The following is a 20374-nucleotide window of genomic DNA, read 5'->3' on the forward strand; positions in this document are numbered from 1 at the left end:
GGAATATTTGTGAATAAGCGCCACTTTAGGGCATAAAGCTGCCTGGTAGAGGGAGCTCTGGCTTGAGTGCTCGCGTCTACGATGGCTGGTGGTAGACCGTTTATATCTTCTGCATCCCGTCCAAGGGCCAGACGTGGAGGTTCCAGAGGTCTGGACGCGGATGCCAGAAGGCGCCCCGTCCCTGAGAAAGAAGGTGCTTCCTCAGGGGAATTTGCCAGGGAGGTGCTGTCGCGAGGAGCTTGAGATCCGAGAGCCAAGTCCAAGTAGGCCAGTAGGGGGCCACGAGAATGACTTGTCTCTCGTCCTCCCAGACCTTGCAAGGCTCACTGGGGGAAATGCGGAATTGCGCAGCCCCTGGGGGCAGCTGTGTGCCAGCGCGTCTGTGCCGAGGGGGGCTTCTATCAGAGAGTACCAGAGCAGGCAGTGAGTGGAAGTGGAGGCAAACAGATCTACCTGTGCTCTGCCGAACCAAGCCCAAATCAGCTGGACCACCTGAGGGTGGAGTCTCCACTCTCCACTGAGCATTACCTGTTGTGACATTGCGTCCGCTAGTGTGTTTAGGTTGCCTGTGATATGAGTGGCGTGCAGTGACCTCAGCCGCTGCTGACTGCAAAGGAGGAGATGGCGGGCGAGTTGCGACATGTGACGAGAGCGAACGCCGCCCTGCCGATTTATATATGCTACTGTCGCTGTGTTGTCTGAGCGAATCAACACGTGGTTGCCGCGGATTAATGGCAAGGCAAGAAATACAGCCAACAACTCTAGGCAGTTGATGTACCTACCCAACCGGGGCCCCATCCAGGAGCCAGCGGCTGCGTGCCCATTGCACACTGCGCCCCAGCCCCACTGGGAGGTGTCCATAGTAACTACGACGCATCTGAACATTTGCTGTAGGGGGACTCCTGCCCATAGAAAATGGAGGTCTGTCCAAGGGCTGAATAAGTGATGGTAGGAAGGGGTGAGGGTCACACGGTATGTCCTTCTCCACTTCTGACACCCGTGGCTGTCAGAAGCGGAGAGGTAATGTCAAGATGCGTCTTTAAAAAGACATTCAACATCAATGTATATTTATATATATATATATATATATATATATATATATATATATATATACTCTTTTAGAGGGCTGTCGAGGCTCAGGGCGTAGTCTGCACTGGCGTGCAGTAGAAGAGAAAAGCCGCTGTAATGTGCCGTATTTCCAACTGCGTATGCTCATTAGAGGTGAGTGGAACAGCAGTGTGTTTTACTCAGCTCGTGAAACACAACCGCTCAAGTCCGAAGAAAAAATATGTCTGAATAGACGCACACTTACCTCATTTTATACCCATATGTCCAGGGGAGGGGCATGCAAATTCTGTTCACCAATTCTCATTGGCCTTTTCTCAAAGATAAGAGGTAACGAGGCTCTAGTATAAGATAGAGCCCTAGTATTCAAACTTACTACATATGTACACTTTTTATTTTTTGTTTAATAAAACATTTTTATAACAAATTATTACAAAAAATATATATATTATCAGACAAACACTTATTATCATTTTATATAATGTAAAAAATTGGAACTGAAAAAATGTATATGAATTTCAGAATTTCATTGTATTTGATATTTCCTCTTTTTGATTTAAAGGGATAGTCCACAAAAAATGAAAATTCTCTCATCCTTTACTCACTCTCATGCCATTCCAGATGTGTGACTTTCTTTGTTCAGCAGAACACAAATTAAGATTTTTAGAAAAATACATTAGCTTTGTATGTCCATACAATGCAAGTGAATGATGATCAGACCTTTGTAGCTCCAGAAGTCACACAAAGCAAACATAGAAGTACACTCCTGGACAAAAAATTAAAAAAATAAAAAAATTAACAAAACAAAAAACAAAAACAAAAATGGCAAAACAATAAGCTTTTAATGATCTCCACAACAAATCATTGTTCAGGAGTATTAGTACAAATAACAAATGCACTCCTGTTAAACTACAATTGGCTCAATAACTTTAGCTGCAGTGAACTGTTTGGGAAAAAGCTGGAAACAGGGAGATTCACTTGTATGCAAAGTTACAATTATGATAATGATTAAAACACATGTCTGGGTGCACAACTTTTTCGAAAACATCTTCTGGGATGATTTTTTTCTTGTTAACTCTCCTATGGTATTAATGAATGACACCTCCCTTTGACATTTGCGGTCATGTTAATGATAATGACGATACCATTTCTTTTTCCCTGAAGAATAACATTCTTTTGGGATTTTATGCTATTTGTATAATATTTAAATATACATTTTACCATTAATTTGCATATACAAATAATCAATTGTTTGAAGAAAATAAATTAAAAAAAAAATCCAAACCTACACTTCTTTAAATTGAAACATGAAGAAAATATGAGAACATGTCATAAATTGTTGGCAGATTGCTGCCATCTGGTGAACAAAATATAAATAACATGACTTGAAAACCATGTCATACCAGTTAAAGCCAGTAGATGGCTGAAGCCTACTACAGTGTCACCTGATGTAACGTAGTAGATGTAGTTGTGATCTAATTTTATATTTTATCACAATATATGCATTTGAATATATATCTAGATATTATCAAACTATTATTTGTCAAAGTTAAGCATTTTAACTTTTTATTTGAGGTGTCAGTTTTGCAGTTAATGTCATTATGCTTGCAATCAAACCTGATCATGGTGTTACAAAGAGAAGACACTTTAGGGCATAAAGATGCCTGGTAGAGGGAGCTCTGGCTTGAGTGATCGTGTCTACGATGGCTGGTGGAAGACCGTTTAGACCATTTACTTTGAGTGAAAGTATGTGAAAGTTTCCCTTTCCAAAGTTACATTTCTAAAACAAAGGGATGGATGTAATGTTGCACTACACAGTCCTTAAACTCTTTCCCATTTTTTGGATTTCTGATTAAATCTATCCTACCCGATTTTAAACCTTAAACACACAATGGAGTAAATGCAAAAGATTGGTCTCTTTTTTATTTTTAAAAGACAACCCCTCAAATAAAAAAATTATATGTTAAATATTCAATAAATATTTGTAGATGTTCAAAATATTATAAAAAAAAAAAATCGCAACAAATAGGCACTTTTTGGATTTTCTTTGTTGCAAAATGTAAATAAAAAGAGTGTTTTTCAGGACTTACTTGATGTAGCTCAGTTCTAAAAGTTTTGGTTGATTCCATCAGGTGGCAGTAAATGAAAGAATTTTTTTTTCCCCCTCTATCCATTTCTAAACAGAAGCTATTGAACTGCAACTAAAGAGAAGCAAAAGGTCCAATTGTCATTTTGGAGACTCCAAGTACCCAAATGCAAAAACAGGTTAAAACAAAGAAAGTTTTCTAATTTTACTGTATGTTACACATGGCAGGAGCACTTTTCAGGATTTTCTTCTAGGTTGTATCACCTTTGTCTCTGTGATGCACCCAAGTAATAGGCAAAATGGCAGAAAAGGAATGATACAGAGCAGCAGTTTTTGTGTTTTATACAAAACCATTTTTATTGTTTATTACAACATAAGTTAGGGTCTACTTATACCATAACATACACCATATACTGGTTACTACTTGAAGATTCAAAGTGCAAATATAGACGGTAAAGAGTTAAATAAGAGAGAAACATGTGCAGAACTGCAAAATATATAAATGAATACACACCACTCCCACCTGCTGACACAAGACACAAAACATTTTTTGTAAATACATGGTCAGCATTTAAGAACATTTGGGAATTCTGAATGAGATTTAAACACCAAGAACTTTCAGTTCATTTTAAGTTCATTTATATTTGTGTCCTTTGGTGTGCCACTTCCTGAAGATCAAAGCGTGTCTCAGCCATGACAGTATTACAAATGTCATAGACAGTAATGTCTTTGTATTGAAGGCCAAGTTTAAAATATACCTCTATAAATTCATGCGCATCCATGCTCTCAGTATCTTTTTTTTTTTTTTTTTTTTATTGACAAATAATTCAAATGACAGAATTCAGCATACACCAAGAATGCTTCACATGACAAATATCACATGTTCTGAAACAATTTAAACAAAACAAAAATGAACAACAACAAGAGAGGAAAAAAAAGAAAGAAAAAAAAGAAAAAAAAACACTAAATATTTCTTCCTTTTTCCTTTTGACAAGTTCAATGTTTATAGAATTTGGTAAACATATTGGGGCCATTAATTACAATTTAAAGAATAGCTCCATAAAGTTTAACAACATTTCATTCTTTTTATTTTTTATTAATTTTAATGACTTCCTCAATGATTCAATCTCTATTAAGAATAGGCTACATTTAGGTATGCATTTATGGATATAATATTTACCATGCAAAATGTAGAAATTCACCACATATTCATACAATTTGCTTCTGTGTGTGTAAGAACATATGACATCTTTTAGAGATAATTTATAATTCACTTTTCTTGGGGCAAAAAAAAAAATGACTAACATCAGACCAAAATTTTTGAGATAAATCACATTTATAAAACAAATGAGCCAAGTCTTCCTCATTTACATTTCAAAAAGAACATTTGTTGTCAATGTCCATGAATTTGGATAACAAAGCTTTACACGGGTAGATTTTATGAAGTATTTTAAAGTGTACCTCTTTAACTTTATTCAGCATACAAAATTTATATGGATTTAACCATGCCTCTTTCCAATGAATATCAACAATTTGTGCATTCCAAAAAAATTTCCCTCTAGGAGAGATTTTATGATTGGATTGAAAAATGAATCTGATATTTTTATTATTACAAGAATGAGAAAATAGTTTGATACTATCAACTATTAACTCGGGAAGTTTCCTTTCGTTACTTCCAAAAGTAAGGTGACTTTTCATCAAATGTTTCAACCCATCTGGAATAGCTTTTACAACTTGCTGGAACTCTTTAAATGGAATGGGGAAATTGTAGGTAAACATAAAAGCTTCATAAGACAAAACATTTCCATTTTCATCAAACAAATCCATGACAAAGTATATATTTCAAACCATTTGTGTAAAAATAAAGATTTTTTCCTAGAGGTAATGAAACAATTGTTCCAGAGAAGCATTTTGTGTGGAGAAAAATTGTGATGGAAACCAATATTCCAAGCTAATAACACTTACTGGTAAAATTTGGATAGTTTAATTGGTAATTTCCCAGGGATATAGTTACATCTCAATAGAAAAGATAACCCTCCAAGCTTTTTGAAAATGAACTGAGGAATAAAAAACCATAATGAATTTTCATTTCATCATAACTTGCAAGGTTTATTTTTCCAAATAAAGTCGAGAAAGGTTTTATTAATTACTTTGGAAGTTTTATCACTGACATAAAGGGAGAGAGCTGGGTAAACAAATCTGGAAAGACCCTCAGCTTTGGAAAGCAACACTCTCCCAAACAAAGTCAGATCCCTTTGTAACCAGTTATTCAGAATATTTTTAGTTTTTTTAATTTTAGGCATAAAATTCAATTGTTCACGTGTATGTTTATTTTTAGAAATATGAATACCAAGGTATTTAACAGAGTCTTTTACTGGTATGTTTTCAACAATTATATCTATAGAATCGTGTATAAATAATATTTCGCATTTATTTAGATTTAACATTAAGCCAGAGGATTTGGAAAATTTGGAAATACATTCCAGGGCCGTTTTAACTTGCGATAAATAACTTATCTCTCAGAAATAAAGCAGTGTCATCTGCCAATTGAGAAATTTTTATTTCTCTATCAAATATTTTAAGTCCCAGAATGTTATGATTATTCAAAACGTGAATAGAAAGTAGTTCAGCCACTAATAAAAACAGAAAGGGAGAGATTGGACAGCCTTGGCGTATGCCACGATGGATCCCAAATCTTTTAGAGGTTCCCATATTAAGAATAATAGAGCTATTAATATCTTTATAAAACATTTCTATAACATCAATAAAATTATTGCCGAAACCAAAAGCTTTCAGAGAGTGAAGAAGCCTTGTTCGATGGTGTCAAAGGCTTTACAAAAATCTAACAACACAATAAGAGCCCCTGAATCAATTTGATCAGAATAGTCTAGAAGGTCAATTATAAGGCGTATGTTATTACTAATGTGTCTAGTTTTCATGAAACCTGTTTGAGTCGCATTAATGATTTCATTTAATCCAGATTTTAATCTTTTTGCATACACTAGAGCAAACAATTTATAGTCTATATTTAATAGAGTAATAGGTCTCCAATTATCTATATTTTGGGCATCTTTATCTAGTTTAGGAATCAGGGAGATTAATCCTTGTTTCATAGGCCTAGTTGTGACCAAATCCTTTTTTTTAATACATTCATTAAACAATAAGAAAAGGGGATCTTCCAATACCTTCCAGAAGTGTTGATAAAATTCAGTTGAAAGCCCATCTGGACCCAGACTCTTACCCTTTTTCATATATTGGACAGCTGAGAGTAATTCCTCCTTCTTGAGGGCGGAGTCACAAAGACTTTTGAAGTCATTACGGACTAACGGAATACAATCTTGAATTTCATTAGTAAATGATTTACAAAAGTCATAATTAAAGTTAGACTGATAAAGTTTTTCATAAAAGGAGCTGACAAAATCTGAAATTAGTTTGGGATCCTTGCATAAGGTGTTGTTAATATATAATGCAGACAAAGAATTTCTCTTAAAATTCCTTTTTTCAAGTGCAAAAAAGTAGGCTGTATTCTTCTCTCCCTTTTCTATCCATCTAGCTCTTGAACGCACAAAAGCTCCACATGCTCTCAGTATCTTTGAGTAAATGAATGATGGCAATGACGCAATCGGAAAAGAGCTATACACACACACCGGAAACTGTAACGCGTGCGCACGCGAAACACAGGTCACTTCGGGGGCTCCGTAGTAATTTTCTGTTACAGGTAAAAAAAAAAAAAGAAAAAATTTTTTTTATATAGTCCACATTTACACTAATCAGTTTTCTAACATTATTATGGACTGGTATTTCAGTTTAATTGAAACCATCTATTTTTGGTTAATAAGACAACAACCCAAATCAACAAATAACATTAATCAATCAAAAACACGTCCAATAATTTGGAAAAAAAAAATAAACAATGCAAAATAAATGAATAAATTAAAAAAGTTACAAATAAATATAGAAAATAATAAAGGAATAAAGTCATACAATAATACGTTCAAGAATACATTTAATTAAAAACGAATAATTTGTGTTATCAAGACATTTATTCCTTTATTTATTTGTATTATTACTTTTATTTATTTATTATTTTTGCAGGTTTGGGCCTTCATAATAGAATGACTAACTCAGCTCCTCCCCCTTCAGTGGTAGACAGCTTGAAATAATCTCAGGGATGCTGTTGCTTCAGTTCTGCTTATATGCGTTGTGGGGTAAAATAGCAGCACAGTATAGTCATGACCTCAGACTTCTGTTTAGACGACTCTTTTTGGGATCCTAGCCTTTATAAATGCGAGCGATGTGAGACTAGGTTTAGGATTATAAAGGGTAAGTTTCTTCCAAAGTGCATCACCGTCTGTCTACAATATTTAGTTATTTCATATTTATCTATTTATTTGTTTATTTTACGACAGGGTTCGAATTCAGTCCAAACTGCGGACTGAGCGATAGGGGAGACCAGCTCAAAAGACAGTACAAAAAATGCAGCGGCGGATCGTTTAATAACGGATCTTTCATTAATTGCCAGAAATGCGGGTTTTGCGCACCGCCATTGTTGGCTGCTTCTGCTTGCAGCGCCGAATCTGATGCCGTCTGCTGCAGTGAAGGGTGAAGTATTTTATTTTTAATTAAAAATGTCTTTCCTTGATTCCATTTGTTTTGTTTTGTTTACATTTTTCTTTATGCACCAAGAGAAATTCCATGTATTTGTTTTTCGGTTAGTTCTAACATGCCAAAGTTCGAAAGTTGCAGCGTGTTTTCTCAGGTCAGATGAAGTAGGCTCCAGTAAGCATTAGGGATGGAGGAGCCCACATACTTCTGATTTAGACGTCACAAAGTACAATGTGTGCTTCAGATTAAACACTTATTGTTGTCTGCTTGTTTGCTTTATTGGCATTTTTGTAATTTGTTTATGTGATGTTCCTTACTGAGGAATCCTCACCTTTATTTGTAGGAAGCAGGTTTTACATGGAGGCTGCATTGATCCAGAAGTGAAGACTACAGTGATAACGGTAATAGAGCTTGCTAAGATTATGGATTTAGGAGAGCCCAACCAGTTTTGTCACGTATCTACATTAAACCAGAGAGCTAAAAATGTTTACGTAACCATCCTGGTTCAAGACAAGTTAAGTTCAGCTGGCAGCATTTGTGGCATAATATTGATTTCCACAAAAATAATTTGAAGTTATTACAATGCACTTACAATGGAAGTGAATGGGGCTGATTTTTGGAAGGTTTAAAAGGTAGAAATGTGAAGCTTACAATTTTATAAAACCGTTTACAATAATTCTTCTCATTAAACTAGGGATGGGCGATACCACTTATTTTCTTTCGATCCGATACCAATCATTTCAAGTTAACAATACCAGTACTTCTATTAATTTTTTATTTTTTTTGCGATTACTTGGGATAAAATGGGTCATTTAAATTTATATTTTTTGTCATAATTCAAGTCATTATTTTTTCACTACAGTAACTACCAGTTTAACCATGGTATTTAGTTAAACCATAGTTCCCACACAGTAACTACTACAATATTACTGTAGTAAAACCATGGTTAAATATTTTGTTAATTATTTATTAACAACAATTACAATTATAAGAAATAAGAAATGTCACCTTTAGATATGTTGTTATTGTTAGCCTGAATTTACTCAAGAAGCAGTGGTGTAGTAGTGTCTGAAGAGGTTGGCATACTGTGAATTTATAAAAAACACATGCACCTGATCTCTAAAATTAATTTATGTTTATATACAGATCATACTGTTTGTAAAATGTGTAAGAATATTTTTCCACTAAAATTGGGACTGTTGTAATTATAGTCCCACATTAACTTACAAAATATATATCAGGGTAAGTTTCTTGCTGCATAGTGTAGAATACACTGCTAAGAACAATGGTATGGTAACTTTATGTTAAATATGTATCTATATGCTGTTAATTTTACATTAATTGTCCTTTTATTAGGCTACTATGAACATTGTTAATACTTTATTACTCTATCTAATAAACTAATTAATAATATGCAATAAACTGTTAAGCATTGTAGCTAATATGAATGTAGTAATGTTCATGTTTACACGTTATCTTGTATTATAGCCTACACAAAAATGAATGGTTATTTGTTATATTTGTGTACTATTATGTGCTTTTCTGTGTTTGTGACATATTTATAAAAGTCAAATTGTGTTCTAACAGAGGCAATAAATAAATATATTTTATGTAATAACTTAACAAATCGTTTTATATGTTCTTTTCTATTGGGTGCCACATGTCCCCCAATCTAATCCTGAAAAACACACTTAAAAATTAAACACGTAAATAATTTTTCATATTTTTTTAAACACTTAAACGTAATGCACCTTGTCAAGTCCTACTGACATTTAGTTGACATGAGTTTTCTGCCTTTCCATTTTTATTTTTTTATAATTTATTTAGAGTGAAAAATTGTTGTCCTCCATTTTTTTTGGCTTCAAAAGTCTCTCTGCATTGAAGCAAAACATTGCTACACCCCAAACTATGTGACTGGAAAGACAAATAATGCCATTTCCTTTCCCTGTTTCATGTGGGGAGTAGATGAGTAGAGGCTATTGTAACAGTTTGAAATAGCAGTGTTGTAATGTCAAATGAGTAATGTCTAGAATTGTACTTTCCTGACATTTTAATATAAGAGCAAGATTAGCTTGAATTGCCAAACCCAAAACAGTTCATACCGAAAAAAACACATTTAATTACCGAACAAGCTATGATTGTTTTGGTATTGACATATATGTTTTGTAAATCTGTGTATGCTTTTACTTTTAATATGAGTAATATATTAGTCAATAACGACACCTTCTTTGCTGGTATGATACCAGCAAATTTGATCGATCCATCCACTCATTTGCCATGCCGATGATAATACAAAAAAAAAATTATATAATTAAAATAATGAACATTAACAAGAAGAAACATTTGAAAACCAGATTGAGAATCCTATTTATATCAATAAATATTTTGGCGCAACTTTACTCTTACAATAAAAGAATGAGTATGGATTAATATTTAAGTTTAATATTAAATATTAAAGAGGAAAGATACCCAGAGGAAGGACGCTGAGACTTATGAAGAGGAAACTGTCCGTTATGTTGTTAAACCAATCAGGCCAGAGTAAACTGGTCATTTGATTGGTTACCAGAAGCAGGTAGACCCGCCTCCCCCTCGTGCTTGCAAAACTCTTTTCAGTGAGAAATTCGTGTCACAAGTCTGAGCCCAACAAAAGGTAAAGGTGCGTACACACTGCCAGCTACATCGCGCGCGACAGCGACTCAATACCATTCATTTTCAATGCGAGCACAGCGACTTCCGGCGGCACGAGCTGTCGCGACCATTGGTGCTAGATGTGGGCGTGTCCAGCGACGCGACAAAGTTGAGAAAAGTTCAACTTTGGAGCGACTAACGGAAGCGACAGCCAATAGGAGAGACGACGGGAGAGCTCACGTGATCCTTCTCTCTCTCTCTCTCTCTCTCTCAGTTCCTGCAGTAACGGAAAGATGGATGAAAGGATAATTCTTGTTGTTAGAAATTTTCCAGCGCTCTGTGATATGTCTCTTCCCACGTACAAGGACATTTTTAAGAAAAATACTGCGTGGAAAGGTGTATCTGAGATCGCGGGGATTTTATGGACCGGCATTTGCATTTTCGCCGCAGATAAACAGCCGCTATGGCAAACAGCACGCCTTGTTTCTTCATCTCAGTATTTTATGTACTGATTCCATTTAAATTTAGTCTTTTCCCTCCAAAATGTTTGTTTTTAGTGGCAAGAAAAGAGATTCGCTGTCAACAGCAATGGAATGGCATCCGTGAATGTCATTTATAAACGTTACTAGGCAACCAGTAGTGGGAACGCCCACTAGCGACTTCACCACCAGCCACTGGCAACCTGCAGCGACAAAGTCGCCATTGTTGCCAACTTAGCGACTTTGTCGCTATTTTTAGCGACTTTTCAGACCTCTTTAGCGACATTTTTTCAAAAAAGCGACTAGCGACAAATCTAGCGACTTTTTGGACAAACCTTAGCAACTTTCCAAATTCCAAATATCGCCAGTACTGCAAGCGTGAGGTCTTACTTCCCCGCTGCGTCTGCTCTGTTCAGTGAGCGGCTGAGAGGAGCAGCACATTCCGTTGACTGCACACCAGCGGACATAGACATGAATGAGCTGCGCATGTGCACGCTTTGTTAGCAGGAACCAATCAGTGATCACATAGCAGCTGCCTTCTCCTTTGTTTTAATTCAAAACATTTAATTTGACTGTTTTTTCTTGGCATGCGCTTATATTCACTACTAATCCGAGTTTTAGTTCATTCCGGTACGGTTTCTGAACTCTCCGACTTCAGATCGTATATTTACAGACTCTATACATTTTACTTATCCAAACACAACAATAAACCTTCTTCAAACTCATAAACATGTAACGTTAGCTAAGTTCCGTTCCGTTGTCCATCCATCCATCCATCGTCAACCGCTTATCCTGTGTACAGGGTCGCGGGGCCGTTCCGTTGTCTAACAGAAAATATGTAATTGAGAACCGTTTTACTGGACATTCGGCTATATACTTATATAAAAACAGTATGAGCACGGTTTAGGGGAGATAACCGTTATTATAAACTGAAGTACAGTACCGACAAATTAGGCAGAATGCAAATACGACGCGATGACGTCATTAATATGCTAATGACGCATGACGTCATCTGGCGACATTTAGCTACTTTTCGAGCAGGCTTTAGCTACTTTCCATTGAAAATAGTTGGCAACACTGAAAGTCGCTGGCAGTGTGTACGCACCTTAAGCGCGAAAAAAGGAATGTCAGAAGAATACAGACCAAATTAACTTTGGGTTAATTCGAAATTACATAAATGACACATATGCAAAGCGTTAAAGTACTGCTCATAATTTTTTTCTTATGCTTGCAACTTGTTACAAATCTCACTCTGCGCATGCATATCATTCAGGCACCATTTTACCTTCATAGTTTATAGCGTTATATGTTGTCATAAAGTTGTAATGTTGTAAATAACTCGACGCTGAAGAGGTTAGTAAGCAATTTTATCACACTCAAATCATGTTAATACACGTATTGTTTACATCTTGTGGGTCATCTCTATACTTTTGAAACGGTATTTTAACATTTACGAATTGGCCACGGTCACTTCCATTGTAAGTGCCTGACTGTAACCCATAAAAGAAAACCCTTTTAAAGAAAAGGAGGGAAGAGTTGAAATTCATTTTTGTGTTAACCAACATTATGCCACAAATGCTGACGATTGAGTTTAACTTATTGAACCTAGAATATACCTTTAACATTTCCTTAATCTTTCCAAATAAAGAACTAAACATTAAAAATGAAGAGGACATAAAAATTGATTTTAGGTGCATAGTTAAAGCTTAAATAAATACATGCCGTTAATGGTGTAAAATTATGTTATTTTTAGACTAGTAGTGGACCTTTTACGACAACAGCCTCTGTGACTGATCCAACCATCACTGTTGTCGATCCAGCTGCTTCTGTTATCAGTCCAGTTCCCTCTGTTGCCCATCATCCAAATATTATTAAGTTAACAGGTACTGTTTTTCATATCAGTATTATTGTTGGTCTAGTTTTAGGCGTTTTATAGCTTTTATAGACTTATAATAATTTACAGATAAGATATATTTTGTTTGTGTACTTCTCTGCAGGGATCTCCATATGTGCAGGGATTTTATCTACCCTCACTCTTGTATGTCTGATACTGTTTATTAAGAGGTGGAGGACAAGACATTTCAACAAAGGTCAGTCAAGCATTCTCTGGAGGCTTTAAAACAGGAAATTGAGTACTGAGTCCTATACATATTAAACATTAGCTGTCTCGTTTGGAAGGATGCATACGTCATCGAGGCTGTCTCATTTCATAAAAGGGAGTTGGGCACTTCGAATGCGACCTTTTTTCACGGGAATTCGGAGGATGCATGAGGTGTATCCTTCGTGGGCACTCAAAATTCTTTGCTTCAACAGAAGGCCGTCTCGTTTAAACAAGGCTTGTTTAAAGAAGGACACTCTGTATACTGCAGCCTTCAAAGGATGCGTCCTACCTAGCATGCAAGCTTCCAAACAAGACACAGCCATTGGATTTATTAATGTTTGGGAGACAGAAGTGTAGAAAGGACTATTAGGGGTTCTTCAGATTACCACACTAGTGTAACCACATGTAAAGCCTTTAGGCACCATTTTAAATAGGCCAGTTATCTCAGCAGTACTTACAAAATGGAACATACTGTAAAATCTTGCTCTAGAATTTGCAAAAGTTCCTTTTGGATGTTTTTTAGAGGATCTTTTGTTTTTTACAGTGACATTTCTGCTTTATGCGAAAGTAACGTATATTGCAAATGATACAAATCAAGATATAATTAGCATTTTTTATATACATTTTTAATCCTTTAATCATCCGTGTATTTCATGCTTGTAATTGTTGCATCACAAGGTCTTGTCTGTTGCTGTAAAGCAGTACTGTATGTATCCCACAAGAGATGTTTCCCTTGTCTTCAACAGAACTTAAGTGCGGTAAAGGTGCAATTCGGGAATACCTGCCAAAAACGAGCATTACTCAATCCATCTCCTACAATGTAATCAAAGAGAACAGTAATAATGATTACACGAATGCATCTTCCTATAACGTAATAGGTGAGTAAAGAAAAAAAAGAGAGCGAATTGTCCTGCCGTGATTTTTCATAAGGGTGAATCTCATGAACGTCCAGGTCACATGTCACCAAACAAATTAAAAAAGTCTATTGAAAAATCTACTATTCGTACCCAGTTCTCATTGATGTAATGTGCTTGTATTATCTTCCTGATTACTGCAAGCCTTTTTTTTTACTCAATTACAGTAAAAATACTGTTTTACAATGATTTAAAGGAAATCCAATTCAATTTAATTTTAAAGGCAGTACAACAAATGCTACCATGTATAAATCCTTTAAAATATATTTATTTTCTTGTAATGAGAAGGTATTTATCATGAATCAGAATTGTACTAAATTGTCCTGAAAATAATGTCACAATGCATAAAATCTTAAGGCTTATAAGTTTATCTAATAGACTTTATTTTCTTTATTATATACATACGCACAGCTCTGGAATAAATTAAGAGACCACTGCAAAATGTATCTGGATTTAATATTTATAGGTATGTGTTTGAGTAAAATTAACATTTTTGTTTTATTCTATAAAGTACTGACAACATTTCTCCCAAATAAAATTATTTGCATTTTGAGCATTTATTTGCAGAAGATGACAACTAGTCAAAATAACAAAAAAGATGCAGTATTTTCAGACCTCAGATAATGCAAAGAAAACAAGTTCATATTCATTTTGAAACAACACAACACTAATGTTTTAGGAAGAGTTCAGGAATTCATATTTGGTGGAATAACCCTGATTTTCAATCACAGCTTTCATTTGTCTTGCATGCTCTCAACCAGTCTTTCACATTGCTGTTGGGTGACTTTATGCCACTCCTGGCGCACAAATTCAAGCAGCTCGGCTTTGTTTGATGGTTTGTGGCCATCCATCTTCCTCTTGATCAAATTCCAAAGGTTTTCAATGGGGTTCAGGTCTGGAGATTTGGCTGGCCATGACAGGGTCTTGATCCGGGTCAGGTCACCTTGATTGATCTGGCTGTGTGGCATGGAGTATTGTCTTGCTGGAAAAACAATCATCAGAGTTGGGGAACATTGTCAGAGCAGAAGGAAGCAAGTTCTTACAGGATAACCTTGTACATGGCTTGATTCATGCGTCCTTCACAAAGTCAAATCTGCCCGATTCCAGCCTTGCTGAAGCACCCCCAGACCATCAACGATCCTCCACCTGGTCATCTAATGGTTAGACGGAGACCTGGAGAGGCCTACAAACCACAGTGTCTCACACCCACTGTGAAATTTGGTTGAGGAACGATGACGATCTGGGGGTGCTTCAGCAATGCTGGAATCGGTAGATTTGTGATTGGCCTGTCACAAATATAGCAGGCTATTTATTCATTATTGGCATTTTAATCAGTCTGACCAGTAAAATTCTCTTTTACTTGCACTTCAAAAATCCACTTGTCCAAGACAAGCATTAATGTGTCAAGCCCTGATTAAATATTGTCTTCAACATTCTCTGATAACAATGTTTTATATACAAATATAAAAATGCAGATGCAGTATAGCTCCTAATGTAAATGTACATTGATTTAAAGGATTTATAGATATTATTTTGGAAAACAAGCCAAAATAGACTATTCATATATGTATTTAGTATCAGTGTATAGTGGATTACACTGTCTCACATTTATGTTCACTTCAATCCATCTTTAACTCACAAAAAAAAAAAATTCTGTTCTTAATAGAGCTGCGTATCGCTGATTTTCTTCCTAATATACACACAGTGAACATGACACATATTGGATTTACATTTATGCATTTGGCAGACGCTTTTATCCAAAGCGACTCAAGTGAAACAATCTGTCTGTAAAACTTTTTTGGATAAATGACTTGTGTCATGCACAAAGTAGATGTCCTAAATGTCTTGCCAAAAGTATAGTTAGCTAATATTAAATCTGGGGAGTGGAAAGGAGTTTTATTGTCTTCAACCTAAGTACATCTAAATTGCATATATAGAGTCACAATAATTTATTTTTGGGGATTTCATTCCCATTCATCTAGCTCCTGAGGTCCAGGATGCCCCTCTGAAAACCGTGCTGAACAACCTGGATGTTCTCGAGGAGCTTGTGTTGGTGTTGGACCCAGACATCGCTGGTGCTAAGAACACGCGTCACCTTGCTGCCCAGTGCTCCTTTTCCTTTGCCTGGATCAACTATGCTTATTCCATGAAGGACCACAAAAGCCCCTTAATTGCTGTTTTGGAGGGTGTCGTCACAAAGAACCCAGACTGGACTGTTGGTCACCTTGCTGGGCTGCTAAACAGCATTGATCGCAATGACGCAGTGGATATTTTAGCAAAGCTCCCTGCAAAAGTGGAAGACTGATTTAATTCTGTACAATTTAAGAAAATATACTCCTCTAAATAGCATATTTCCTAGTTAACTTCAGTATGTTTTGACAGTTTTTAAAGCACAGGATGATCAATACATACAGTGAACCTATAAACATGTTTTGGTTAGACGACAAAAAAAAAAAAAAAAAAAAAAGGGGGTATTTCAGTCTGCAATGTTGTGTAATTGCTAACAGATGTGTGGCTGGAGTCAATGCAGTAAAGACAAAGACTACCGATAATTCATTCTTTAATCAAACAAAGCCATTTTACTTCCTTGAAAAAGTATTTTTGTTGCATTTTAATTTTAAGTATCATAATTTTTCAAAACAGTTCTGTTTAGACCAAAAATTTCAACCTTTAAAAAATGTGCATAACACCAGGGGCATGTGCAAGATTTTTTGCCTGGGTTGGCAAGAATCAGTAAGGGGTGGCATCCGGTAATTTAGTCTGACTGAGGGGGGTATTGCTTGCGGCAGAGTTTCGTTTGACGGGGTGGGTGACCCAGGTGTCGGCGGAGGAGGAACACTGTTATACTGTCTATCTGGGGTGGGGAGTAGGGGCTGCCACCCTTCTGGCCCCACCCCTGCATAACACTACATATTAATGTTATATATCTTGTAATCCTTACTAAAATCTCACTACGTAGCCCTGTTTTTACAATTTTTGTATTTTATAAAAAGACATACCAAATATGATTGTTTTTATTCTGTTAAATTACTATTACAGTGTAATATTTTTACACTTTTTATTAGTATATATTGTAATACATTTATTATTATATATCATATCATATTTGACAAAAAAGTTAAACTTTTAATTTCATTTCAATATTCCAGAACACTGTCCTAAATATTATATCATGGAACAATTGTAAGTTCTGAAACTATAAATTTCATTTGACAAAGGATTTTACCACATAAACAAATGAATCTATGAAGTTAATATTACTGGCATTACACGTTGTATGAGATCATCAGAACAACTTGTGCTTTTGTATGCTCAGCCCAAAGATCACAATAAATCTTAACCTTTGTTCAAACATTGTACATCTTTATTAAGCAAAAACATTATAAATAAAAAAAGTGCATAGAAAAATTAAACAGGTTTAGAAATATGTATACAACTATTTACAAACTTAGGGTTTATTTGTACAAGGTAGCAAAGACAAGTTTTTTCAGTTTTTAAGTCTTTTTCCAACACGTTTTTAAAATAACCTACACAGGAACAGACAAATCTTTTCCAATAAGCTCTGGGAGGCGCATCATCACAGGAGGTGCTGACTAGTGCTTTCCATCCTTCATTGCACACAAGACAACTCGGACAGTAAAGACCAAGCGATTTGTTTATTTTCACCTAGTTTTGCATTAGTATTTCTCAACGTTGCCTGAACAGCTTGAGGTAGAATCCTTGCAAGTCTGGGGAGGTTTGATTAAAATGTCAGGTTCTTGGTTGCGATCGCCCCCGTAAAAGGAATAAAGCACAAGACGTCAATGTGATTTTGAGGGGAAAATGCACATGGTGTGAGCTCCGGTAACTGCTCTTACTATGCCAAATAAAACCAACAAATAACACCATGACATAAAAAAAGAAAACACAGCTGTCACAACACATCACCTCTTAAAAAGGCCACGTTGCAAGAACTCATCCTCAAACAATGTTCCAAAAAAGAAAACGGAAAAAAGGTTAAAAACAATGGAAAAACCCTGAAGAAAATTCCGATAAGACCTTGGTCACATACAAAGCACAGATCTATGGGTATCTAATACCCATAAAGACAAATGGGAATAAATACAACACTCCTACAGCAATCTTTTACACTCTGAGAAAAGAACAATGACATCAGCTTGTTGATTGTTCTGCATGGAGAAGTGAACCAACTCAAAAGGTGCTGAGTGCCAGGTTACCATCTGTTGTTTCAATAACTCTTCTATAAATATATTAAGATATATTTCTGCTGCACAGTATAATGCAGTAATGAGATTTTGTAAGTCACCAGTACAAATTCCTATATCTATAGGACACATTTAAGCAGTTTCTAAATCCCAAGATAATGCTCCAATTGTATGTACAATTGTGGCAAAGAAATTATTTTATTGCATGATGTCATCACAGCTTCTAAAGCTGTGATGCAAAGAGGATGCATCTAGCCATCACAATTAGCTCAAGTAGTGTGCTCTACTTTACGACAAAAAAATACAAATATTTATATACTCTCCAGACATGATTTCGATTTGACACAAGGCTCTTGTTTGCGAAAGACGAACTCCTCAGACAAATAAATCACAAACAGGCTAAAACATCACCGTCTGAATATTCAGTATGGGCTTTGCTCCATAGACACGTATGGGCACCACATTATTGTTAGAAAGCATATTTGCTAGTTTAGTACCAGACGAAGCAAATACAGCATGTACTTTTTTGGTCCTCTAACAAGTCAGAAGAACTAAGTTGTTTCCTTTTCAGGACTCATGTTAGGGCTTAGCACCATGGAGACTTTCAAGTGGACTAGGAGTAAAAAAAATAAAAAAATAAAACCTATACAGCATTACACCACACAACAAGCACAAAAAACGAAGAACAAGCTTTTGCAAAAAGAATGAAGTAATAGGTTTACGCCTGCCTGTAAAAATGCTAAGAAAAATGTAAAATAAATAATAAAAAAAAATGCTACAAAGTAGGGTTTTTCAAGCAAAGATGCTTCAAAGACAAACCAGTGAAATGCAGTGAACATGTCCATTACTACCATGCACAAGGAATGGATTGATGGGTTATGCTGAGGGGTTATACAGTGTTGTCCTGAGCAGGGTTAAGTCTTTCTCAGCTAAACACAAGTGTGATCTAGAATTAAAACTATAGAAAATAGATCTCAATTATACGTTTACATCATATCATTAGCATCTTGACTGCCACTTAGCTTCTGCACACAATGTGGTCTACACTATAAAATGTTTCTCAAGTACAAGAGCTTGAGAATCCAGCTCTTTAACATGTGCTAGAGGATAAATGGGAGGGGGATATTCATTGTTTTAGGTTTAAAGGTTTATTAGGTGAGTGGTTGCTGGAACAGCCCTGCTGAAAACTTTCTCTAAGCTTTTAAAAAGACCCACTGAAAATGTAAAAAGCTGCCACGAGTCACAACTCTGCCAACCAATGTCTAACAACATTCTTGCAATATTTGTGCCCTATTTGCTTGTACTTTGCGGCTTATGAACTGCTAAAAAAAAGAGGGAGAAAAAAACATGCCATGACTATGTAAGGCTGAGACTCAAAACAGCAAATGTTTCCCCCCAATATGACAAAATAACCAAAAAGGATAAAGCATAGTGTAAAATCTTCTTGAGGGGCCCTGGTTACATTTTCACCCATTATCTTCTCCCTTAGCCTCATTCTCTCTTGGATTAATGGCTCTATTGGACTAAACATCTAGTGATTGGCTGGAATACAATAAAAACATGAAGCACATGAATGCATCCACAATGGCTGTTTGATGGTTCCTTTCTGCTGAGAAATGCTAGCCCTCCATTTCTATGTTGCCTCCCCACAAAAAACTAGATTTTTGAGCTGCTAGTCTTGCAAGTTGGTGTCTTTTCAGTTTCTCCCGAAATTTCGTTATATGTGCCGTCAGACCTGTTGATGAACCTCCAAACTGAAGTGGTGATTCCATTAAACCTGACTCTTTTCGGAGAAACCTTCTGCTTGGACCCCCTTCACCCATCAAGCCTTGTTCCAATGTTTTTACCCGTCTTCTCCGTTGTTGTGAAGTTGCACTGCAACTTTTCCTTAGTTTAAGAAGCGTCGGCAACGCTTGGCTCCACAGTTGCAGCTGAGCTTGTTGCTGGCGTCTTCTATTGGAAACTTGTAGTCATACGTGAGTTCCTCTCCACGGTATATCGTCCGTAAGGCAAAAATGACTATGTGTTTCTGACCCTCCACGTTGATGACTCGAGAGTAGCAGTTGGGTTCACAGGAGTGGTTGATGAAGCGTGCTGCGTTACCATGCATGGTGGCATCTACCACGTCGAAGTCGTCAATGCGGAACATGTAACATCCAATGCCCTAAAAGAACAGCGTAAGAAGAGGTGGTAAGCGCAAACAACAGCAATATTCAGACTCCTGACTCAAATAATCAAAAATTCTGGTTTGGGGTGAATCCACTGATTTATAGGGCTCTGGAAAAAATTAA

The 20374-nt window shown here is 36.1% G+C and overlaps 2 protein-coding genes across 3 annotated transcripts in view; one reads left to right on the top strand and one right to left on the bottom strand.

Moving 5' to 3' along the window:
* The first annotated feature begins 7312 nt into the window (after positions 1-7312).
* igflr1 (IGF-like family receptor 1) lies at positions 7313-16418 on the top strand. Of its 2 annotated transcripts, XM_052109760.1 has the most exons (7): positions 7313-7474; positions 7561-7753; positions 8100-8157; positions 12617-12746; positions 12861-12953; positions 13711-13842; positions 15861-16418. In XM_052109760.1, exons 1-7 carry the CDS (start codon positions 7384-7386, stop codon positions 16181-16183), a joined length of 1020 nt encoding a protein of 339 aa, XP_051965720.1. In that variant the 5' UTR covers positions 7313-7383; the 3' UTR covers positions 16184-16418. The 2 variants fall into 2 exon arrangements, with proteins under 2 accessions (XP_051965720.1, XP_051965721.1); XM_052109761.1 differs by lacking the exon at positions 13711-13842.
* A 142-nt stretch (positions 16419-16560) lies between these two features.
* Positions 16561-20374, bottom strand: part of kmt2bb (lysine (K)-specific methyltransferase 2Bb) — a 50855-nt gene continuing 47041 nt past the window's right edge. The window contains exon 37 of the mRNA XM_052109959.1: positions 16561-20247. Within this exon, the coding sequence (XP_051965919.1) occupies positions 19972-20247 (276 nt within the window). The 3' untranslated portion in view covers positions 16561-19971. The remainder of the gene's footprint in view (positions 20248-20374) is intronic.

Source organism: Xyrauchen texanus, chromosome 38, assembly GCF_025860055.1.
Source record: "Xyrauchen texanus isolate HMW12.3.18 chromosome 38, RBS_HiC_50CHRs, whole genome shotgun sequence".
Lineage (NCBI taxonomy): Eukaryota > Metazoa > Chordata > Actinopteri > Cypriniformes > Catostomidae > Xyrauchen > Xyrauchen texanus.